The sequence below is a fragment of the Ambystoma mexicanum genome, chromosome 3q, assembly GCF_040938575.1.
Source record: "Ambystoma mexicanum isolate Mex_15411 chromosome 3q, UKY_AmexF1_1, whole genome shotgun sequence".
Lineage (NCBI taxonomy): Eukaryota > Metazoa > Chordata > Amphibia > Caudata > Ambystomatidae > Ambystoma > Ambystoma mexicanum.
The window spans coordinates 747,461,574-747,487,341 of record NC_090926.1 but is presented as its reverse complement, the minus strand read 5'-3'; the positions used below and the strand labels follow the sequence as shown (position 1 = coordinate 747,487,341).

General features: G+C 46.4%; 1 protein-coding gene across 1 annotated transcript in view; it reads right to left on the bottom strand.

The window, feature by feature from the left end:
* Window positions 1-11,263: 11,263 nt before the first annotated feature.
* The window catches only part of ZACN (zinc activated ion channel), a 248,666-nt gene continuing 234,161 nt past the window's right edge, over window positions 11,264-25,768 (bottom strand). The window contains exon 10 of the mRNA XM_069652861.1: window positions 11,264-11,821. Within this exon, the coding sequence (XP_069508962.1) occupies window positions 11,643-11,821 (179 nt within the window). The 3' untranslated portion in view covers window positions 11,264-11,642. The remainder of the gene's footprint in view (window positions 11,822-25,768) is intronic.

The window sequence follows — 25,768 nt, the reverse complement described above, 5'->3', positions numbered from 1 at the left end:
GCACTTCTTGATCACTGATGAAGATTTTCGCAGAAGTAGTGCTTTCTGGGGCTGGTGTTAGATTAGTTATAGATAGTAGTGCCAAGTTTCGAACCTGCGAAGTCCCCGACTCTTCCTGGATAATTTGTGGTATTTTTGAGGACACTTGGCCTGAGAAATGCCATTTTGTTGGATCAATATCCGGAGCTGGCCAGGTGTCATCTTTTGTTTGGGGGATAGGGGATCTTCGTTTTGCTTGTAACAATCTACGATGCTTGCTAGGTGGTGTTATTGCATCAGCTGCCTCAAGGATTTCTGCGTCAGTCAGCTCTTCACATTTTTCTTGGATGGCTTTGGAGTGTCTATTGAAAAAGTCTGATAATAGCTTAAAAGGGCGTTGTGGTTTTTTACTGCCCTTTCTTGTTGCTTTGGAGCCGGCACGAGGAGCTTTAGTAGGATGTGTTTGTTTAGGTAGAGGTTTAACCAATCTTGTGGGTTCCACTTGGTTATTTGACAATTCTAGGGTTGAATTTTTCTTGGTAGAGACGTCTCTAGGTCGTGATCTCTTTTTTTTTGTTATGATATTAGACTCCTGCGATGGTGACTTTGTTTCTTGGGGCACAAATGAGCTTGTTGAAGCCATCGCGTTGTTTTCTGGATTTGGTATGTTTGCTGGTAAGTTGATATGGGTTTCCCTATGTATCATTGCTGATACCGTAAGACCAGCTATAGGTGGCGCTGCGTCCATTTCTCTTTCCTTCACCAAGGTTGATAAGCCGTGCTTGACTCTCAAGCCACTCGGGCACTCCTGCCCTATTGCCGATGGGCGCCGGATCTCAGAGGCTCCAACTGGCTGTGTCTCTCCTTCTCTCAACTGGTTGGCGTGCCGGGCGCCTTCTCTGGGGTCCCCCCCCAACCCCGCCGTGTAAACCTCGATCTCCGTCGAGACCCGCGCTGCCTGCCCGCTCAACGCCGCCTCGCCTTCGAGGGGCCGCGGAGCCGCGGCTGCAGTGGCGGGGACGATCAGAGCACTCGGCCCTATCAGCGCCCTCGGGGGCTCCGACTCCGGGCTCAAGGCGGTCCCCCCTCCGGGGGGTCCCCGAGTCCTCGACGAGGCAACGACCGATGAGGGCGCCGACGCGGGCGGCGCCGACTCTCTCTCGGGGCCAAGCAAAACCCCCGAGAGTGCCGGGCCGCGGGCTGTCAGCGGCCGGCTTCAACACAGCGGTCGGGGGGAAACCCGTGGCGTCTACTCCCAGGACTGCAAGCTCCTCCTCGGGTAAGGCAGCTTCGCTGCAAGGTGGTAAATGTTTGTTGCTACAGGTGGCAGAGCCTTTCTCGATGGTTTTATGGTGGGGAAATTGGGCGTTAGCAACACAGATTCTATTTCCCACTTTTGTTTTAGTGTTGAAGCTTGGGTTCGTGGGGATATCACGATCGTCTGATGTTTCCATTGCAGTCAAAGGGGGACTAGTTTGAAGTTGATGTTGTGTGAGTGATGTAGTTGTGTTTTTGGTTAGCGACTTGATTTTACTTCTTAGAGAGCGGCCTGTAAAGTCTTCTGAGTCCAACCATTGTGGTTTTGAAGGTGATGAGGCCGCCAGGCCCGTCTTGCCTGGCATGACTGCAAGACTGCCACTCACCGCCACTCCGCGTCCGCTCTGCGGAGTAAATGAGGTTTTGTAGGGAAAGGTGTAGCAGGAGACACACCTCTCGAGGGTAGAGCTGGAAAAAACACTGGCTGCTGCAAGACTGCCACTCACCGCCACTCCGCGTCCGCTCCGCGGAGTAAATGAGGTTTTGTAGGGAAAGGTGTAGCAGGAGACACACCTCTCGAGGGTAGAGCTGGAAAAAACACTGGCTGCTGCAAGACTGCCACTCACCGCCACTCCGCGTCCGCTCCGCGGAGTAAATGAGGTTTTGTAGGGAAAGGTGTAGCAGGAGACACACCTCTCGAGGGTAGAGCTGGAAAAAACACTGGCTGCTGCAAGACTGCCACTCACCGCCACTCCGCGTCCGCTCCGCGGAGTAAATGAGGTTTTGTAGGGAAAGGTGTAGCAGGAGACACACCTCTCGAGGGTAGAGCTGGAAAAAACACTGGCTGCTGCAAGACTGCCACTCACCGCCACTCCGCGTCCGCTCCGCGGAGTAAATGAGGTTTTGTAGGGAAAGGTGTAGCAGGAGACACACCTCTCGAGGGTAGAGCTGGAAAAAACACTGGCTGCTGCAAGACTGCCACTCACCGCCACTCCGCGTCCGCTCCGCGGAGTAAATGAGGTTTTGTAGGGAAAGGTGTAGCAGGAGACACACCTCTCGAGGGTAGAGCTGGAAAAAACACTGGCTGCTGCAAGACTGCCACTCACCGCCACTCCGCGTCCGCTCCGCGGAGTAAATGAGGTTTTGTAGGGAAAGGTGTAGCAGGAGACACACCTCTCGAGGGTAGAGCTGGAAAAAACACTGGCTGCTGCAAGACTGCCACTCACCGCCACTCCGCGTCCGCTCCGCGGAGTAAATGAGGTTTTGTAGGGAAAGGTGTAGCAGGAGACACACCTCTCGAGGGTAGAGCTGGAAAAAACACTGGCTGCTGCAAGACTGCCACTCACCGCCACTCCGCGTCCGCTCCGCGGAGTAAATGAGGTTTTGTAGGGAAAGGTGTAGCAGGAGACACACCTCTCGAGGGTAGAGCTGGAAAAAACACTGGCTGCTGCAAGACTGCCACTCACCGCCACTCCGCGTCCGCTCCGCGGAGTAAATGAGGTTTTGTAGGGAAAGGTGTAGCAGGAGACACACCTCTCGAGGGTAGAGCTGGAAAAAACACTGGCTGCTGCAAGACTGCCACTCACCGCCACTCCGCCCATTATTACAATGAGCAAATGCGTGTCACCTATTCCACCTGTGAGTGAGCCAATAACGGAATCTAGCAGGCAACAGTGTTGCTACCGTTGCTAGGGTACTAGTTGTACACATAGAAAATACAATCTCTCGAATTTGCGCACACCAGACACATCACCTGAAGCAATGGTGCTGAAAATAGAAGCTTAGGCAGTGAACAGTGAAACCAACCTTTATTGGGTTGTGACTTGAACCTCAGAGCAGGTGGTCCAGGTTAGGGAAGTGGTGCACCAAAAAAAAAGGGAGAGGCTGCTGAGGTGGCCTGTGCTTTTGGAATCACCAGATTCCAGAGCGAGCCTCTGCAGGAGAAGGAAGAGAAGGGTTGTTTAAAATCGACACTGGAGAAGGCGTGCCCCGTTTTTGCCATTGGTGATCCGACCGTAATGGGTGATGTCAATCCTTTATGGAGAAGATTCCACTGATATCAGTCCTAAATGGTTTGATGTGCAATGGTATTCTTTGGGCACAACCAGCATGGTATATATTCTTGAGATGGACCTTGTGTTTTTCTTTGGGTATAGCCAGGTAGAAAATGTCCCAAAATGTTCATGTGCAGTGTTGGCTCTCTGAAGTCGTTTAAAGAAATTAATGTGTTCTCCTATAGAACTTGATTGCACGTTTTATGCCTTTTACATAATTGTCCTGAAAGGTATGTTGTGAAATGCACCATATTGAACAATTATTTAAAAACAAATTTGAGGGAACGTCTACTCTAGTGCCTTTGAGCTGGTTCTGGATTGCACCTGCACTACTTTAGAAATCCCCCAGCCGACATGGGGTATGATAAACCCTAACCTACTCACTCAATCTTCCATCTACTGCCTCGTTTAACTTTAGCTTGCAAAGGCAAGGGTAGAAAATAGCTTGCACTATGCAAATAACATCCTCTAGAGACTATTCTGTCTCAAGTGGAACTGCCTCTCATAAAGAAGGCAACCCGGCCCCATAAGGCTTCTAAACCGAACTGGAGGACATTCAGGAATTTTGACCAGTGTCCAGAGACTGGATAGCTCCAAAATGACAACAGTAGTATAACATATTAAGTGTCATGACTATTTATGTTGACAAAGTAAACTGCTATGCAAAGACCATTGCACAGAATAAACCCATTAAAGTATCATCGGATAACAGCTCAGCGAAGGACCTGGAATGCAGAATCCTTTTTGGGTCCTCCTCAATTCTCCTCCACACTCCTACTCCTCACTCCTCATGTTTCACAGCTCATTCTTCCTCACTCTTCGTATATGGTATATTTTAGGTTTTATAATGTTCCTCCTCAGTCTTTCTATCAAATTCTCCAAGGTCAGAATGGGTTTGGCTGTGGGGACCTATAAAGTGGCAGGTTGTTTTTCCTTCAGAAGTTTGTGAAGGTTGTTCTGGAAGGAATTAGGATAGTTGAGTGAGTGTGAGCAAGTTTCTCTTCTCTTTCCTCTTTTTTCTTAACTATTTGGATTTGCAATAAAATGGTGGGAACAACTATGATATATTACCAACATTGATAGAGGGCAGCGTACGCCCAAAGGCATCTTGGCGCTAAACCTTAGACAGGAAAGCAACTAGAGTACAGATCATAACAATCTAGTCCTAAAAAAGGAATATTTTTAAAGAACGACGAAATAGCAAGTGGTTCTCAGTGGCATGTAAAGGGGGAAGAAGAGAGTTCCACCATTTAGCTGCAGCCACTGAGAAAGCATGACCCCCGATCTGCAAGAGTCTAAAGCGGGGTACAAGGATAAGATGGGCATCCTGCGATGGAAGGACGTCATGGGGGACATATGGGCAGAACCTAGATTGAAGATATTCTGCACCAGCCCCGTAGAAAGCCTGATGAACTATACGCACATATTTAAAGTGAATCCGTGTAGAGAGAGCGAGTGCAAGGAACAAAGGAGCAGAGATATGTGGGCTCCAAAAGGAGATTTGGTCGCAATCTGAGCCACAAGATTCTGGAGTATTTGAAGACCGCAAATCAAATACATAGGTTAAGCCAGAAATAAATAATTGCAGTAGTGGATGGAGAAATGGACCAAATAAGCAATCACATGTAGGTGGGAACGAAGAAAATGCAGAATTTTAGGCAGCACCTTCAATTGAAAATGTCCAGATTGACAGATAGTACTAATCTGGGCTTCAGTAGATAAAGAAGCAGAGATTTTAAAACCTAAGTCTTTGACCACAGAAACTGGAGTGGGGGAAGGGCCAAGCACCGGAGGCCAAAAGATGGAGTCCAAAGAGAAGCAGCTGTGGGGGGACCGATAACCAGCACCTCTGTCTTGTCCCTGTTCAATATACGCCAATTATCGCAGATCCAGCAACCCACCGCCTCCAATCAACCCCTCAGCAGACGCGCAGTATCCGACTGAGCAAGATTCAGCCGAACAATGATCTGCATATCTGCGTAGGAGTGGCAAAGGAGGCTGTGGGAGTGGAAGAGGTTCATCAATGGTTGAATATATACATTGAACAGGATGGGGGACAAGGCAACAGAAGGAGAACGAAAGGGGGAGAGAGATTGGGCACGGTTGGTGAGAAACAATTTAAACCAAGATAGCACTATGTCAGTGAGGCACGCCCCTGCTAGGCGAGAGAGCAAGATTGAGTGGTCGACGGTATCAAATGCAGCTGATAGGTCTAGTACAGTGGTCTGCAACCTTTGGCTCTCCAGATGTTTCAGACTACAATTCCCATGATATGTGGCTATTAACTATGCTGGTTAGGGATGATGGGATTTGTGGTCCAAAACATCTGAGGAGCCAAAGGTTGCAGACCCCTGGTCTAGTAGAATCAGTGCCCCTACTCCAACTTTATAGCAGGGCAAGCCAGGTAATCAACAACCGAGACAAGTGCGCTCTCCGTGCCACGACCAGGGTGAAAGCCCGATTGGAAAGGATTGAAAAAGTGTGATTCTTCAAGAAATGAACTGAATAGAGGACAAATAATGTTTTACAAAGCTTCATTAGAAAAGATAAAAGGGATATAAGGCAAAGGTTAGCCAGAACATCATGGTCTAAAGAGGGCTTTTTTAAGGGAGGAATCACAAATGAGGGAATAGAACCAGACAGACATGAATAATTTACAGCCTGGGCAACCCAGACTGCAATATCAGGCATGATATCTTTCAATATGGCGAGAGATCGGATTGAGAGGGGAGGCAGACTTCATCTTATTGGTAGCAGCAATCATGCCGTTAGGGGTAAATCCAGGAAAGCAAGACCACAGGTGGTCTGACTTAAAATTCGAGATATTCAGAGCAAATTTTTGAGTCCTTAAACTGGACGAAGATATTTGTCCTGAATGTCAGCAATCTTTTGCATAAAAAATGTAGACGGAGAATCACAACGTTGCTAGGGAGGAACAACCACCTCTTGAGAAGCTGAGCAAGATGAAAGCAAATGCACAAGACTAAACGGCTCTTTAGATTGGTTGAGAGCCGTATCAACTCTGTTGGTATAAAAAATACGTTTAGCCTTCCAGATGGCTTATGGTACGTGACTTGGCATAGCAATATTTTATCAGTCTGAGAATAAGTTGATCGCCATTTCCACTCGGCTTGTCTTCGATTAAGCCGAAGTAGCTTACGGTCCTCATTGAGCCAAGGCTCAGAAGGGCGACAACAATGACTAGACCACTTAAGTGGGGCCAGACAGGCGGCAGAGGCAGTAAAAGCCTGCATAAGTGAGAAAATTGAGTTTTGAGAAGCAGCACAGTAATCATTTGTTTGGGCTGACACGTCACAGGTGGAAACTAAACTCCATCTACGTTTCATCACATGATGATTAAAAGTAGGAGAATGGACCTTGCACCTAATAGAAAAGGGAACAACAAACGCTCAGTCCCAGGTCGTACGGAGAACAAGAGAACAGGAAAAATAGACGTTAAGGTTATGGATGAAAAAACAAGATCCAACGCTCTGCGAAGCTGATGCGTTGGTTCAGAAACAAGTTAATGAAGGCGTAAATCGGCCATTTCAGTAAAAAAAAAAGTGAGTGGAAATTTGATCTGCCAAATCATTAATTCTAGGATTAAGATCACTTGCAACAAATATTTCAGGGTGTTGGACCTGCAAGTCAGCAGTAAATTCTAAAAACCAATCCACAAGGGATGAGTTGAGTAATCCAAGACTGGAATAGGGGACCAAGTGCTGATTTGTTCTGAGACCTTCCAGCCAGGCAGCATATCATTTGTGCCAGTGTTCTCTAACTTTATTTTCAACCGTTTCTTAGCCAGCAACAAGACCTGTTTCCAGGATACTCTTGAAAGAGGCCTGTTTGTCTGTAAAATGAAGACTTAGAAATCCCTTTAAATCAGCAAGCGACAGGGTGCAGAACCTCTGGAGGGTGGAAATGTTGTTAGGGCAGTAGCCTAGTTTTACCTAGCAAATCAAAACAACGTTCATGTTTCATATATTTGTTCAGAAGCAGTGCTTGTAGATTTTAGGGTAAGCACGTCAGGAGAGATTAAGCCGTTTACATTTTATGAACTGTGTTGTGTTTGTGTGTTTTGGCCAATTGGTAGGTCTTCACTGAAGCACCAAGAATTGACAGCATGTGTGTGGCGCGAGCCGATTCAGAAGTGTGTGCACGCTCCATCGGAGAACTTGCTGAGCGAGCCAGTGAGCTAAGGGCGCGCACAGAGTTCGTTTTCGCATAGAAGCAGGATTCAGCAGCACCCCGAACCGGACAATTGCTTATTCCTCGTTCTTAGTCATCATCACTTCTCATTTGTCATCCTCGCACTTCATATCTTAATGTTCCTCTTCGGAACGCCAGTCATCACTGCTCCTCTTTAGTTGTCATTCTTTCTCCCAAGTCTCCAGTAATTCTCCCTCTCATATCTCTCTCCTCCTCCTTTAATTTCTCTCCCTCACTTCCAATAACTCTCTCTTCTTATGTATTTGTTTCTCTGCTTTACTTGTCATCCTTAATCCCTTAGCGAACTAACATCCTACTAACTCATCACTTGGTCCTCCTGGCTTCTCACCCTACTTCTAGATTCCTAGTTTCATACACACACCCCTTCACTCTGATTGGTTAAACTGCATTGCCTTCTCCCCTGCACACTGTTAAAGCCAGTAGGGCTGGGTTTATGTTTGAAATGAAAAAGGGCAGAGACACATTGGCCAGTAGTTATATTGTTAGACTTTCCAAAAGGCTGATGGGTCCAGGACAGGATCAGTCATATGTCAAGTCAGCCGAGATTGTGAAGTGGGGGAAATATGTTTTCAGAGGTGTCAGTATGCCTGGAGAGCTTTGTTGTCTGGCAGGATGTTCCTCTGAAAAGGTTTTGACTGCTTATGCATATGAGATTACAAGAGCAATGAGGTTTAGCATTGCTATCTCAGGCGATACAGACCGCTGTATAACCTGAAGGGTTCTATGTGATATCATTCATTTTAGATATACGGAAAGTCGGCTACAATCCTAAGGATCCGCAGTATGCAACTAGCCCTTTTGGAGAGCTGTGTGATCTGAAGATTGCTCTCCTATCTAAAGCCTTCATGAGAGCTGACAGACCAAGGCCCGCCCTTCATTAAAATTGCCTTTATTCCCACCGCAGAACAGGAGTTGGGTGCCTGTGGGTGTGCTCTGGGCCAGGAAGGTAGCAAGGAGTTTCACATTGCCTTGTGCTGGCTATCACTAGAGACCACCTAATGCCATGTTCACCCACCAGAGGTGACGCAAGATTCACAGGAAGGTATGGTGAAGTGAATAATCCTCTGGTTTGAACCTAAAGGCATGTGGTCTGGTATGAAGCAATGTAACATGGCTTGTTTAAAAAAGGTTCAACATTGCCTCTCTCTGACAATGTCAATAAACGTATGTGCACATTGTAGACCCTGTCAAATACCGACATTTGCCTGTTTCAGCGTTGACTGTTTTTACATGCAGGGGAATTGAGGGCTAGCCTTGTCTCCTTGACTGACTGTACAAGGACTACTTCTCCGGAAGGACTGGACCCCAACAGTCAGATGGCATGTAATTGCATAGTCTCCTTACATGTCCAGGTGAAATAACCATAAGCCACAGGGTCATCTTAACCACTTTTGGCGCCCCCCCCCCCCCCCTCCGCTGAACCAAAAGAATTGAGGGATCCAGAATTTCTGGTTGCGCCCCCCCTCATTGCAATTACAACCCATAGCTTGATATGCTGTCACCCAACAATCATAACAGACATGAGGTCCTCCCTTTAAGCCCCATTACCCTCGTCCGGCATGGTTTTCAAGTAGTGTTGCCATTAGAGAGCAAAGAAACAAGTGGCTGCTCTGTGCAACATATAAATTGTTCACTATTATTATAGAGTAAGCAACACTATAGCCAGTGAAACCATGATTGAGGCTTTTTTGAAGATCATACCCGGAGAATGAAATCACTCCGAAAAGTGACACTTTTAAAAGGTTTAGGGACTGGTAATTTTGACCAGTTAGGCAATACGAGATTAATTGAGATGAAGATCACACATTGGTTAAGTGGTGACACTGGGATTTGCCCGCACAAGGCAATTCCTGCGCTTTACTACTTTATTTTCCACTTACAATAAACTAAAATAATACAATTTTATAGAGCTGACATGGAATTTTTTTTAAAACAAAATGTTATAGAAACAAACTATGCAAAATGGGAATTATTCTAGCTTCATTGGGCCTCATTACAAGTTTGGCGGTAGCCATGCCGGTAAAACGGGCAGGCTGCCGCCAAACTTCCAATTTATTGCGACGCCCGCAAATGGGCAATTACCGAGTCATTACGGCCATGTCGGACCCGGTAATTACCCATTTGTGGGCGCCGCAAAAAATTGGAAGTTTGGGCTCAGTCTCTCCTCTCATCATATCCCATCCTTGATTTCAGATGTGCCCTTTCACCTTCATGTTTTTCCTCCGTAATTTTCTATATTGTAATAGACATGACAGGCACAATTTGCTCATCTGTTCCAGGTGAATTCGGGCACTTGTAATAAAGGTACTAACCAGTCTGCTTGCCCTATTAGTAGCAGTAATCTCCAATCTCGTCAATCAATATTGGCACCAATCCAAATAAATATTCACTCCATTTGGATGCACTGATTTGAAGGATCAGATCCAAAAGTTTACCATTGCCAAAACCTACTCTATTAAACTCTTTTGGGAGTTGCTTTGTTATTTGAAGGACTCAATCTCGTGTGTTGTATTGTAAAATATCTTGCTTCTGCCGATTTTTAGTTTGATGTCCAACTTTTCAGATTTGTGTTCCATGGTTCTGTTGATTTTTTTGTGTCGTCCTTGAATCATGTAGACCACAAACATGTTGCAACTCATCTCACTTAAATTTGATGTCCACTTAATGGTGGTTGAAATGGTGTCCCTTAAGAAGGTTATTGCTTGTGGAAATGCTTGGAGATGGCCCCTACTTACAGCTGCACCAATACAGTGTGTGTTTGCCTCTAAGGAATGCTGCCTCCATGGTGTGTCACCTAGATTTGCTGCTCAGCTCGGAATGGACTCTTTCATTCAAAGGTTATTGTATAACCCTTGTCACCAGGTGGAAATATTCCCATCAGCAAACTAAGCACATAAGATGGCGCATCTGGCCACTCCTTTATTGGATAAGGGCAGGTCAACCCCAACAAAGACCTCCACACTGTATGTACAGCATACCATAGTAGTCCAGTACAGTGTCCACCACACACAATGTTGCAGCTGTACCTTTGTTCAGTCCTTATCATTATTGCTATTTCAGCAGTAAGCTCATGCCACTCTGCCAAGGAGCCACCATTTTCCTCGTGCCACTCCCTGCTATTCCCGTGCTAGAACCTCAGACATCCCTGCAAATGCTCCTCAGCCCTGGCCTGCAGCAACCCTGTTAGTCTACCACTGAAACCCACACACAGCTCTAACGTGGGTCCTCAGGCCTGACCTTTAGCATCAGCACAGTACACAGAGGAACTCCATCGAGAACAAGCTCTCATGCTCAGTTCTCTGCATAGAACCTCTACGAGCATAATCTCTGCTGATGCCCAATGACCATTGCTTTAATGACTTTCTGGTCTTCCTTTTAACTGCTATATACTCGCACCAAAAATAAACCCATGTAAATCCCAGAGCATATGGTCACCAAAAATAAACCCATGTAAATCCCAGAGCGTATGGTCACCAAAAATAAACCCATGTAAACCCCAGAGCGTAAGTTCACCAAAAATAAACCCATGTAAACCCCAGAGCGTAAGTTCACCAAAAATAAACCCATTTAAACCCCAGACCGTATGGCCACCAAAACAACCCATGTGAACCCCAGACCGTATGTTCACCAAAAATAAACCCATGGAAACCCCAGACAGTATGGTCACCAAAAATAAACCCATGTGAACCCCAGACCGTATGTTCACTAAAAATAAACCCATGTGAACCCCAGACCGTATGTTCACCAAGATCACCATGTTTTAATTGCATAAGGGTAAAATACACACGTGGAGGTAATTAAACACTGCCTAACTTTTGACAGGATTGATTGACCATGTAAATAGCATGCTTGGGCATGAGGGTTCTGTAGACTCGTAGCCTTATGTGTCCAGGGAATAAAGCAGTCCTCTCATGCTTTAGACAGTTCTGAGGGTACATGACGTGATGATGTCTGACATGCCGCGCTGTGACTGCGAAGAATCTGGAGTGACATCCCACCATGCCAGATGGTCGCAGAAATAGCGGTCGGGACCCCTCCAGTTGACAAGCAAGGATGTACAGGAATCAAGGCATCTGGACTCTTGAGGATGAAGAATGATCTTCTCCCCCCTTCCCGGCACTAGAACCCAGGCCTGGGCCTAGGTCTGGCTTCAGTGTGGCACTCCATAAGGAACCAAGTGCCAGCAAAGCCTGCATAGAATAACAACAAGAAGGAGACATACACGATGGTAAACCCTCGGTCCAAGCCTGCTGCCAATTTCTGGCGCCGCTGTTCCATCTCCTGTGCGCTTCTGGGCTCTGTGTGAAAGAAGAAAAGAATGACAAACCTGATGAGACCCTTTACTTCTCTCTCTCAGCCCCACATTACAGGTATGCAAGCACATAGATTATTATCCTGCCCAAGTGCACATGTAAATCATTTGTAGACCATGGTGCGATGAGGTGTGTTGGCGTAGTCATGAGGTGAGTGTTGCTTCAGTTGAAGGAGGAGGTGCTGCAAGTCAGAATTGAGGGGCATTGTTAGTTTCCTTGTAGGTATCCGGAGTAGAATAAATGGGCATGCTGCACATTAGAATTGAGGTGCAGCAGTGTAGCTGTGAATGTGGTTCTCACTGCCATTGGTCCTAAGTGAGGTAATTAGCGTAGGTTGGTGAAACCGTGTCCACATAGATCTGAGTTAGGTACTCCTCTCTACATATAGGCGAGACTACTCAGAGAGCAAACTTAGAAGTGTGACCTATGTGAAGTTGTCAGGGCATTGGCTAAGTAGTGTATTCCTATTTGGCTCAGACCTTTCCAAGTATAAAATACTAGTGGTAAACTGGACCTGACAAGATGTCTATTGGCATTATTACAGGGTTGCCAGTTAACCCCGCCTGTAGGCTGTGGGTTACCGCCAACCATGTAACATCTTTACTGTTGCCTGATATCCCAGTGCCACCGGGATATCACAAGCAGCGGTGATAACGGTAAATCCCCATTTCCTTGGAGTCCGGTAGGACTCCATGGAAATGTGGTCACTGAAGCAGCGGCATCGTTGCTAACGGTGCCGGTGCTTCAGTGACGACCATGCTGGTACGGGCCTGAAAATCCGGCAGGTCAGGCCTGCCGGTGGATCCGTGGCCCCTACTGGCATTGTTGTAGTATGGCGGTCCGGAAAGGGTGCCAGTATGTTGCTACCGGCGTCCTTATTTCCAGACTGCCAAGCTTATAACGCAGGCATATAAGTGATACTGAGAGATAGCAAGACGGTACAAGTGAGCTGCCTCAGTGTGCACGGAATTGCAGAGACACCAATCTCCATCAATGATGATAATGAAGCAGCAGATACGCTCTGGTTTCTGCAATGTCAGGAGGCCTGGGGTCTTCTGTGATGTGGAGCTGCTAAGGGTTGAGTCAGTTGCTGCAGAGCTTGCTCAGTGTCACAGAGACTATTGCTTCACTGGAGGCTCTATGGGTTTCAGGAGTATAAAGGTCCCATTTTCATTTTCCAGCACTGGCTTCCACTGCAGAGTGCTGCGTGTGGTGTTGCCTTGACGCGACTCTGTTAATATGTGTTGAAACCCGTGTTGGCAGTGTTTCTGATGAGTAACTATGCAAAGACTTCCTTGACTACCAGGTTAATCGGCAATGTTCATGGGGTATCCAGTTCCATTGCTTGAAACATTCAGTGGAAATTGGCCCGTCGTTGCATGCAGTGTAAATTACATTTCTTCCACAGACTCTGGTGCTTCTGATGATCAATCTACGATAACCTGTGTGATATATAATGCAGCTTACTCTGGGGTCTCACCTATTCTAACAGACAACTAACATTTACTTGAAATGCCTTTCAACAAACATTCTGGAAAATATTTGAACATAAGCCTGCTAGTCAATAAGGCGCAATTGATAATTAAACATATTAAAGAAAGACCACAGGATTTTGAAACATTTATTGCACATTTTAAAAAACTTAAGTTGGGGGCAACCCTTGTGTTCCTCCAGACCACAACATTATTTCATTCATGTACATGTTGGTGATTTATAAGGCCCCTGGTGCAGATCGGAGCAGCTTCAAGACACCACATGGGAGAAGGTGGGAGGGGAGGACCATATGTCAAAAGTGACAGGAGAGGAAAAAGTAGCAGTAACAGTAACCCTTCACGTTCCAAGTTAAATACAGTAAGTTCCTCATCAATACAGATGTGAGAGACTGAGCTCACTGAGTAGGCGCATGAGCTCAAGGAATAATTTAGGTATGCTTTAGTGACAAGTATTAATTTTCATGGTCTCTGAATCAATTGAATTGGTGTTAAATAGGAATCAGGCTCTGCAGGGTGGAAGAACGGATGGGAAGGTTAGTATGCTCAGGATGGTAAAGATTCAGGGGGGTGGCAAGAGGTTTCATGAGATTCAAACAATGAAAATTCCATGACTTTCACCCTCTGTCTCCCCTCTTTTCCCTAATGATCAAGCTGAGGTAAATGTTGCGTTAGGTCATTTACGCAGGGATGCATTGGTATGGTCTATTCCTTTAACCTCTTTACTCAAGATTGTGCGGCCTTTCAAGAAGACTACCAAACAATGTTTGAACAAAGGATTGCTAGTCAATCAGTGGGGTTATGTTTTTAACAAGCAAACAAGGGTCATGAAATTTGACAAGCATTTTAAACTCTAAAAATAGAGGTCCAGTTTCAAAGTTGGTGTAATGCGTTCTGAGAAGTATATAAGAAAGTGTTAGGCACAATTCTTCATGTTCCCTGTAGTTACAGTTCTTGAGTTGATATTATAATTTGATAAGAGCTTGCAGGCTAGTAGGATGGTCAGAACAGAGGTTGATATGTGATGAGTGGTTGTGCGGAACCGAGACTGTAGTTAATGGCAACACCTGTGCTGCTAGGAAGCATGAAAGGTCCCATAATAGCAGAATAATAGTTGGTACATATCGTAGATTAGTGCTGATACTGTAGGAAGATATTTGAAATGACCAGCATTAGAAGCAGGAGACACACAGTGAGCGCATTGGGGTGATCACGATGCCTGAGGGTTGTGGCTCTAGCATATGCTGTGATCATAACGGTAGATCTACATCAGAGGTACTCCGGCCTAGATGCTCATCAGGTTCATGGGTGAAGCCAATAGGGCTGTCAATGTGGCCATGTGCCTGGTGCCCACAGGCTGTTAACTTGGGGGTTTAAGATCACAAATACAGTGTGCTGTGTTGGCTTGGATCAGGCCTCCGACTTTTCAGGTTTGTTTAAGATGTCTTCTTTGTTTTGAAACACTGCCTTTCCTCTATTGGAGTGTCTCAGAAGGAGCCCAGAACATCAAGGCTGGCATACTCTACCTTTCTGGTAGATCATGAACCAACTTTCTAAAAGGGACACAAGACAACCTTTCCTGTTCTTCGCCTCCACGTTTGTGCTACTGGATTTAGCTTGGCCTCTGTTGGAACCTTCCTGTGTTTTTGCACCAAAGGATGTGCCTGTACTGGAGTTTTCTTCTGCCTGGTTGTTTTTCCCAAGTTCAGGGTCTCAATCCCCAGCTCTCTTCACATACTTCTCTGTTTGGTCAAGAGTTGCCACAATGGCTTAAGGGAATGGTCACCCAGGTCTGCACTGCAAGGACAGTGGAGTGTACACACACTTCCTAATTGTGTAACCATTACCTGTAGCCCCTCGCCTTTTTTCATAAATTATACTAGCCAATGTTTCCCCTTTAAAGTTTTTGTTAAGCGTGGCAGATTTTGTGGCAGCTAGGAATTGTATTCACAATACATTTGCTTTTTCAGAATACATATTCCTAGATTTTTGGAAAGCGCTATAGGCAAAGGAGAATGCTCCAGAAGACTCATCAGGATTGGGTCAGGATGACAATGAAAACAACTTATAAAGCACTAAAGTTTTCTCTTTAGTTGATAGATTCAAATAGGACTGTGAGGAGGTGGGGCTGGAAAACTTGGCCCAGGATAGTTTCAGAAAACTCTGTGAAGTGGGCGTGCAAGTGGTGGTCTGCAGTCGTCCAAAGATGGATTCGGAGATTTGAAAATTACTTGCATGCCCTTGATGAGACCGCACCTGACAAGTTCGCTGGTCGGTTGCTGGTGAATCTGGTTGGAGATGAGGTGGAAGATCTCATTCCTACATTCCCGCCTGAAGATGTAAGGACCTACAATGGCCTCAAAGAAGCGCTGAGCAACTACTTCGACCGCAAGCGCAATATTGACATGCGAGAAGCACACAATCAACGTGGCATGCCAAATGGCGGATGAGTGCATGGATGCTTTCTCTACTCGACTTAGAAAACTAGTGGCGCATTGTGAGTTTCACAAGTTCACGAATGAGGAAGCCATCAGACTGATGATTACAGGAGGGTGCTTGTCCTCCTCATTCAGGAAGACATTACTACGTGAACCGCTCCCGCTGGCGACGATATTACAAATGGCTAGGAAGGAGTCAAGAGCAGACACGCAAGCTTTGCAAATTGAGACCGGTAAGATTTCAGGCCGAAAACAAGCTTAACGGGTCTCATCGATAGCCGTGGAAGGTGTGAAATGTTATGCTTTTAGGCAACCCTGTGCCAAGTGTGGTAGGGAAAACCACCTTGCGGTTGTCTGCAACTTCCCACCCGGACATTCGCAGGGATACAGCACCACACCATGCCGATCAAAGTCCAGCGCACGCAGCAAAGTTGGGAGAAGAGATGCTGTTGCAAGGAGAGACCTTGTGAGACACGTCGGGTAAGTGACCGGAAGATCTCTGTTGCCCTCGCCATCTACAGATGGCTCCCAATGGGAATATGTTTACATGATGAACAGAATGACCTCGACATCGGAAGGCAACATCACCTTACTAGTGGGCGATCACCAGGCCAAGTTCCTCATTGATACTGGTGAAACCATAAACATTATATACTTATTGAAATATTGCAAGATGGCGTCTCCACCCCAGCTAAGGTTGCTGGACCTCAGAGTTTTACAGTGGGCAGCGAGAGATCCCATGCAGAACCAAAGGAAGTTTGTCATGACAATCCGCTACAAAGAAAAGTGTGTGAAAGCCAAATGTCATGTCCTGCAAGGGGAAGTTCCTGCAAGTAATCTGCTTGGGTGCCCCACTGCCCTTGAGATGGAAATCGCGGCTGTTTCTTACACCATGCAACACGGATTAATAGTCACGCAAGCTTTCCCAAGTTTGTTCGAAGGCATTGGATGCCTCAAAGGAGACCCTGTGACACTTCACATCAATGAATCCATAGAGTCCGTGGCTCAGCACCCAAAGAGAATTCGAGTTCCCCTGCAACCTCTCGTTGAAGAAGAGATACTGTGGTTGCTAACAGTAGAAATAATCGAATCGGCTGATGGTCCACCCCCCTCAGTGTCTACCATAGTGGCCGTACCCAAAGGAGGATCCTCTACAAGAAATGTGTGTGTGTGTGGACATGCGACAAGTGAACAAGGCCATTGGGCGTGAGAGGCATCCAGGAATGCATCTGGATGATATGATCAGCCTGCTGAATGAGGCAAGAGTATTCTCGTAGCTTGATTTTGAAAAAAGGCTACCATCAGATCATGATATACCAACACTCTCGCTACATCACCACATTCGCCACACCGGTCGGGCTCTTCAGATACAAGAGAACCCTTTCGGCATCTGCTCGGCAGCTGAAATATTTCAGGAGAGGGTACGGAGACTGGTTAAGCATGTTGGCAACTGTTTCAACTACAGTGATAACATCCTGGTATTTGGAGCCACCCTCGCTCAGCACGATCAAGCACTTCACCAAAGATGCATGGCATTCGGAGAGGCTGGCCTGATGCTGAACAAGGATATATGTTTCATAAATCTCGCCTTAAATTCTATGGGCATATTTTCTCACATGAAGGCATGAGCCCCGATACAGGAAAAGTGATAGCCATATTGCAGATCTCAGCTCCCCAGGATGTCAGAGAGCTGAAGTTTTCCTGCGGATGGCCAGCTATTGGAGCCGATACCTCTGAGACTTCCCGACCGTCAGTGCCACGCTCAGGAAGCTCACCAAGCAGGGAAGGGAATTCTGATGGTCTCAGCAATGTGTGGAAGCCTTCACACAAATTAAAAAGGACATTGCCTTGGTGGAACGCATGACCTATTTCAATCCAAACTTGTGCACTGAAGTGACAGTTGATGCCAGTCCAGTTGGCCTGGGGGCAATCCTAGTTGAACATCAACCCGGGCGAGAATCCCCAGAACTGTGATTGTCTATGCTAGCATGAGCCTGTCGGAGTGGGAGACACGATATTCACAACCAGAAAAAAGAGAGTCTGGCCGTTGTGTGGGCTTGTGAGCATTTTCAGAGGTTTCTCCTCGGCAAGACTTTCTTGATTGTGGCGGATCACCAAGCTCTAGTGACCATCTATGGCAGCTCCAAATGCAAGATGCCTCCACGAATAGAGAGGTAGGGCCTGAGATTGCAGGATTTTGATTTAACAATCATTCATAAGCCGTTGAAGGAGTACAACCCGGCGGACTTCATGTCACAGCATCCCCTTGTGTACATGTCAAATGACAAATCAATGGCCAAGGAGTATTTGAACTTCCTCACTCATAATGGGCCCCCAAGGGCCATCACGCCAGAAGTGATACTGAAGCACACGGAATGGGACGCTATGCTTTTACGAATACAAGACCTCATTAGGTCTGGAAGGTGGAGAGATGCAGATTTCACAAATAGAGAGATCAGTGACTGGACCGTGACAGAACTGCAAACCTTCAGCAATATAAGAGGGGAACTGTTATCATTAGCGGAAGGGCTTGTCATGCGAGATCAGAGTAGTGATCTACTTGGACCTGCAGCAGAAAGTCATAGACCTGCCTCATGAAGGACACCGGGGGTAGTGGCCACGAAGAGACAGGTGAGAGACACCATGTGGTTCCCAGGACTTGATCAGATGGTGGAACGCACAATTGGTACCTGCCACCTATGTCAGTGCACATCCAGGCCAAATAACCCAGAACTTCTAAAGATGTCGGGAATTACAGTACTCCCATGAACTCACCTGGCGATCGGCCCATTTGGGGAGAGTAAATACTGGATGATCCTCGTGGATCAGTATTCGCGATTAACTCTGGTGCACATGGTATCATCCACAGGTGCCAGTGCCATCATACCAGTGCTGGATAGCACTTTCTCTGCGTGGGACATTCCGGAAGTTCCTAGGTCGGACAATTTATTTATTTATTTTGACATTTGTATAGCACACCGAACCCAGAGGCATCTAGGCGCTTTTACTTAAGATGGTTGGTCACAATAGTTGCGTATATCATAGGATACATACTTTGGTTACAGTCATTCGAGCTTTGTTACGGTGAGCAGGAAGTGCAGTTTGGAAAGCCTCACCTCATGTTGCAAAGGAGCTACATCAAACATACAGTTACAAGTAGATAGAGAAACAGTAAAAGTGCAGGTGGTATAGGCAGGTTGTACATGCTGCAAAGGCTGTAGACTCATAGACGAGTTGGTTCCATGTCAGCCAACAGCTGAGATGTCCTAATAGGTAGTATTACAGCCAAAATCAGTGAGCAGCGCAGCGTTATAAAAATAAGCCGGAGACTTGCCATCACTGCACAGCGCAAGTGGACATTATAGGTAAGTTTGCAGGTACCATTGGGCACAGCGCGTTTCTGGGTTAGTCACATTAGATAGATACAATAGGTACAATCGGTGCAGTGCGGAGCTGAGTTAGCCACATTATATAGATACAATAGGTAGAATTGGTGCAGCGCGGAGCTGGGTTGGTCGCATTAGATAGTTGCAATAGGTACATTTGGGTGCAGAGCGGAGCTGGGGTGGTCACTTTATATAGTTTAATCGGGTGCAATCAGGCGCAGCGCAGAGCTAGGCAGGTCATGTTAGGTTGTTACAGATAAGAGAATCAAGTACAGTGCATGGTATGGTGGGTCATTTTGGGTAAATGCAGATTGGTGCAAACACATGCAGCGTTGGGAACAGTGGGTGTGAAAGGTTGGCGACAGGAATACATAGGTCTTTTAGCAGGCCTGGCATCCTGTTACGGTGGCTGCTTCAAGTATACAGACATGAGGGGGTAGGTACAGGTATACACGGCATGGACTAATGAACATAGCAGTGGTGGTAAGGAGGCAGGATCGGAGATAAGATAGGCATCCCATTTTAATGTAAGAACGCGAATAAGTGGCAAAGAGGATGGCAGTTTGTATTCCAATAACAGTGTTGCAGACTCAATGGGCCGAGGCAATGTAAACATGGTTAACGTTACCGTAAGGAAAAGGTTCAGGAGTCGTGCATGATTGCAGGCATTGCTCGGCGGCTGCGGCAAGGTATAAATGGGGAGAGCGGACAGGCGTACTGGAGAGTCTGCAAGGGGGTGTGCAGCTCTTACCTTGGTCAGATCTGCATTCAGAATCCTGGCAAGAGACAGGTAAAGAGAGGTCCAGGGGCCTTGTAACGGGGGCCGGCTTCACCTCCTGGCTTGAAGCCGACCTCCCATTTGCAGTACAGCTGATCCAATCACTGTGTGACTGACTACCGGGTGCCTCTGGCTGGAAGTGCAGAGGGAGGCAAGGTGTTGTGTGGCTCCGGCGGCCATCTTGCTATGGAACCCGGACTGATGTCTAGTATACAGGTCAGGGAGAGAATCAGAATACCGAGGTAGTGAGGGCACAACCACCTCCGACCTCGACCCAGGTAAAGACCTCGACCCAGGTAAAGACAATGGCCTGCCATTCAGCGGTCTAGAGTTGGCGAAATTCATGAAGTACATGGGCATCCACCAGCGAAAGATTACCCTCCTCTGGCCACAGGCAAATGGCATGGTGGAGCGATTCATTTGAAGCCTCAAAAGAGTCTGACAACAGAACCAGTTAAGATCCATGTCGCTCAATCAAGCACTGTGCAACATGTTACGTGACTACAGGAACTCTCCTCACGGCACAGTGGGCAGGTGTCCCTCTGAGTTATTTGGCAGGAGAATCAGAACCAGACCTCCTTACCTGGCAGGCACTCCGAAAGGAGATGAGAAACCGGTGTAAGAAACGGACGCCCACAAGAAGCAGGACATGAAGGTCTATGCTGACAGCCAAGAGCTCCAATCTACAGTGGGGAGACAAGGTGATCGTCTGCAGAAGGCAGGAAAGAAAACCGGATTCGAGATTTGATCCAGAAAACCGAACAGTGTGCTGATTCAAGGGAACGATGGTGACTGCTCGATCTCCTACCAAGGTGTTCACTCGAAATGTCTCCCAGTTCAAACGGTATAAGTAAGAAGATCAAGAACAAGGAAGAAGAGGCAAATTAGTGACCTAAGGTAGTGAGCCAGTGAGAGAAGAGACAGAGCCAGAAGGATGTTGAGCGAGGGCGGCCAGATGCCTCAGAAGAACGGTCCGTCTAATTGAAAAAATATAAAGACAGAACTGTGACTGAGTTTGTTTGTTCGACAGGGGGAGATGTAGTCTCCTGGCAAAGACACAGTTAAAGGCGCCTTGGAGCTCTGAGGGATGGGCCAATGAGCATGAGTGAGGTTCGGGCATGCGAGGTGAGGAGCACGGGAAGTGCAAGTTCGCCGCAGGAGTTGAATAAAGATAGTTCAACCTGCTGAAGTCTCCTGGTCTCATTGCAGACCTGCGCCTGGTGAATGTGCATGTGTAATGCGTGTCCTCATTGTCATTGCATGCTGTCATCCGTCAAGAATCATTAAAAGAACCCCTCGAAATCTGACACGGCAGGGAATCATTTTGCTGTTACATTTTCAACAAATACCTTTGCAAACCAAACAGAATGTATAATCTACGGAGCGGATGCTACCGTGTTGATCCAAAGGCAATTCAAAAAGACTACTGCTTGTATGGGAGACGCTGGATGGTCAGACTTGTGTCAGCGAAACAGGCAAAATACACTGAAGCATTGGTACAGCGTTTACCCAAGACATTGGATAATGAAGGGGTTCATTCACCTACAATAGCTTCGACTCCCCTTCCATACAGTGGGGTGGTGGGGCCACTTAGGCAGATAACTAACAATTACACTGTCGGCGTTCCTCTATGAAATAAAAGATTACTGACTTCTTTTTTTAAAGGGCTTGGTCTGAGCCTAGGTGATCTATGGCATGCAGAGGCCCCCCTCTTTGACACTGGATACTGAGGCAAATTTGGTAGTGGTCTTTGTGGACTCTGTGGAATTGGGGCCTCTACACCGAACCAATCAAACACTCTAAAATGCTACTGTGTGCGAGCTCAATCTGAGCTCAATTTCAGTAACGCCGGTGGTTGGGGGCTCATTAGCCATACAAGAAGAGCCAAACCGGGTTACGAAAACTGAATACCTGTTTCGATTTCCACAGCAAATCCCTGAAAGTCAAGGAGGGCAGAACAAAGGACATGTGAGGTAACATTGTCAGCATTGAACTTTGTCCTCAATGTCCTCATGAATTTGTTTTAATTATTAAAAGGTGAAGTGCACGTCAATTCTTGGATTTTGCTGGAAATGTGAGTTGGATTGAAATCAACAATAAATATAAATCTCTTAGGGGTGATGGATTCCATTAAAGGAGAACTGAAACATCATGCACATCTATTGAGTGATATGAAATCACAAACATTAGAACCAACGGCCCATTTGGGAAAAACACAGGCAAATTTGAAAAGTGGCAGTCTGGCCTGTGTCGACTGAATTGAACAAGAAGCACCAATGAAAGAGGTAGAACAAGTCCGTAATGACTTGGATGATTCACCACTCTCAGAGGCGGTACTGGAAGAGTTTGCACGATTGGCTCATCTCCCATGTGAGATGGGGGAATGGAAGAGATGGAGGTAAGGGATCTAATTGAATTACCAAGAGAACCACTGATTGGACCTGAGACCCCAAAAAGGAAGATGAAAAAGAAGAATAAAGGACAGAGAACACAGTCCCTCGAGGAGGGGAACCTCAGGAACAAAAATATGAAGAGAGAACATCAATAATAGTACAAAATTACACAGTTTGCGTTCTATACCCACTCCACATTCAAATGAGATTGATCATGGGGGCGCTGATTCTATAGAAAGTTCAGCCCACATCACCAAGTTCACAAAAGTGGCGTCCATCTTCATTAAAAAAAGAAAGTAAGAAACTACTGACAGTAGTATCTCCCGTAAGGAACCAACTGTCAACATTCAGGGGGCCAAGAGATGGCCTGTGAAGTGGAACCATCCATGATTGAAAACATCTATCTACATATAGTTATTCTAAAGAATCGTGAAAGCGTGGGGGTTTTGCCCTTAGGAGGCATAACCGATCAATCGAAAGAACTGCAGGCCCCTGATATCCTGATTATTGACCTATGAAGTCTGAACGTGCTCCACCAAAACTTTTGGACAAGTATGTAGTATGCAGTGATTTAAACAAATAGATAATAACGAATGACATTTTGATCTAAACATTTTCAACAAAAAAAACATACCAAATGTTTTTGAATCCATACATGGTGGCTGGGGTAAGGGGTTAACATGGGTGGGGAGGGGTTTGGGATGGGATTTAAATGAAGGGAAACATGGGCTTAGAGGCGAGGGGGACCCCCAAAATAAAATAATCTGTATTGTTTTCGTTAATGTTTAGATCAAAATGTTATTCGTTATTATCTATTTGTTAAAATCACATGTAACCCAGAAGGAGAAATGGAAATAGGGAAGCACACGTTTGTGGGACAGAAGTTCAAGGATTGGGTCAACAAAGCTATAGAGGTTGATGTGTATTTGGGCTAGACAGGCTGAGCCTGCCAAATGACAGGACAGGAACCTGAATGGCCATGCCTTTTCTTTGATCACTTTGCTAGTATAGGCAATGCTGTCCACCAGAGCCAGCCACCCACAAGCCAGCTGCCCTGTTCCCAGACATCAAAGGAGCACACCCATTCATAGGGAGTTGCCTCACACCAGGGTGCAGCATTTCTAAAGGTTTTTCATCCTAGTGAGAAAGGAAGGGGCGGGGTTACAGTAGTCAGGGATCTGCACAGTGGATGAAGACTTCCACCACTTTGTTTCTCTCTGCCTCTCTCTCTCCTTCCTGTCCCTGCCACTTCCTCTGGAGCAAAGCACTTTGGGTGTGATGTCAGAAGGGCAAAGTCCACTTTTCTAAAGAACAGGGATTGGACAGATTAGGCAGGCTAGCTTTAGTCCAATCACCTGTGGACGTTTTCCTTTTTATTTATTTATTGTTTGCTTGTTAGGCGCTTATACAATAAGAATATACTGTTTCAAAGCGCCCACAGGGCAGGGAGTGAGGTTGGGAAATACATTACAACACAATATTTAAGAGCAGGGGGAAGAGGGAGAGGGACGAACCTGCTATGCCTTGTGAGTACTCAGAACGGCAAGTGCAGAAAGGAAGAGGAAAGAGGGGGTAAGTGATGGGGAGTCTGAGCTCGTGGGTGAACCATGGACGAAGTGCTAGGAATGTTGAGTGCTACATGGCCTTGTGCCGCGGGATGAGTAAGTGCGAGTCTCCAGAGTGCAGGGTGTGCAGATGCAAAGTGCTGTGGATAGACAGGGAAGAATTGATTGGTGTGGGAGGTCAAGGTCCTGAAGATGCATAAGGGCCAAGGACACCGATTCAGCAACTGTGGGATTAGCAGAGGAGAGAAGGAGGGAAGGAGAAGGAAAAGAGGAAAGTCTTAAGGAGCTTCTGGAATTTGAGAAGATCCTGCGCAAGGCACAGCGGGAGGCTATTGCAAAGGAGGAAGCCTGCAGAGGAAAGTGAGCCACCCCCTGCCCTCTGTTTAGCAAAACGCTTTACTCAGAAAGAGTTGGTGCCAGAGGAGTGAAGTGATCTAGAGGGAGAGTATTTAGTGAGATAAAGTTGAAGATAGTATTGTCCCGGGCCCATACAGCCTTGTGGATGGTGCAGAGGAATTTTAATTTAATCCGTGCAGCACCCAGGAGCGACTGAAGGATATTTAGTGCACGAGAAATGCAGTCCCTGGGCTTAAGGCGAAGGATAAGTCTGGCTCCCCTATTCTGGATAAGCTGAATGGGTCGCGGAGTGAAGAAGAAAGATGCAGGAGGCTGTTACAGTAGTCAAGTCTAGAGAGAACCAGGACTTGAGTCACACGGAGCTGCTGAGGGAAAGTGAGATAAGGTAGAATTCCTTTGAGAAGGAAGAGCTGATAGTTGGACTTTTTGGCAATGTCCAGAGTGTGAGGGAGGAAGGAGAGAGAGCAGTCAAAGATGACTCCAAGGCTTCTGGGTTCAGTTGTAGGTGCAGGGGGAGAGCCCAAGAAGGAAGGCCAGAGTGAGGGGAAGAAAGAGGGAACAGGGGTCCCAATGGGAAGGATCTCAGTTTTACAGGCGTTGAGGCAGAGATCATTGGAGACGCACCAGGACTGGATGGCAGATAGGCAGTCAGGGATGATGGAGGGTGCAAGAGGGTCAGCAGGGAGTCTGAAGAAGAGCTATGTGTCCTCTGCGTAACACTGGAAGTTGGAGGAGAAAGAGGAGATGAGGCGTGCAAGGAGAGCAAGGTCGATGTTAAAGAGCCAGGGGAGAGTATAGACGCCTGGGGGAGACCACAGGTGGAGGTGGCAGTAGGAGAGGAGAAGGGGCCCAGGATGACTTGGGACGAGTGGTTAGAGAGGAAAGAGAACAGCCAATCCAGTGCCTGTTCCGAGATACCAAGTGTATCATGAGGCCAGGCCTCCAGATAAGGTGTGTACTAGGCCTTTTTATGCATGAAAATCTTGCAAATACGACAGCTTTATTATTTTCCTGTGTAAATTTACACACAAGTTTAGAGCAGAGGGCAGACAGTGCAAAAGTCAGGTTACTTGACAGAAACCCTGAAAGCTTTTGATTTTTATAATTTTGATATCTATGTTCTATGTACAGCACTTTGCCAAAAAAAGCTATATAATAACCATTTGACCATGAGATTAGATGTAGAATTTAACATTGGAGTGCTTGCCTCTCTGCACTGTTGTATCATAACATTGGCATACCAATAGGTAGTAATAGCTCCAGGAAATTAGGACTTCATTAAACATCAAAAGACAATTCTGAAATAGAAGCTCAAAACACACAATACAATTCATGCTTGCTTTACTATGTAATTGGCTAGGTTTTTATGTCTTCAACATTTAAACATATACAGGAGAGATCAAATGGCCAGACTTTAGAGAAATAATGAAAGGTGTATTCTGTCACAATGCAGAAAGCTGCCGCATAGCAATGATTTCCATACTGTTTTTGTACACGTTGGCTGGCTTTCACATACATTTTACTC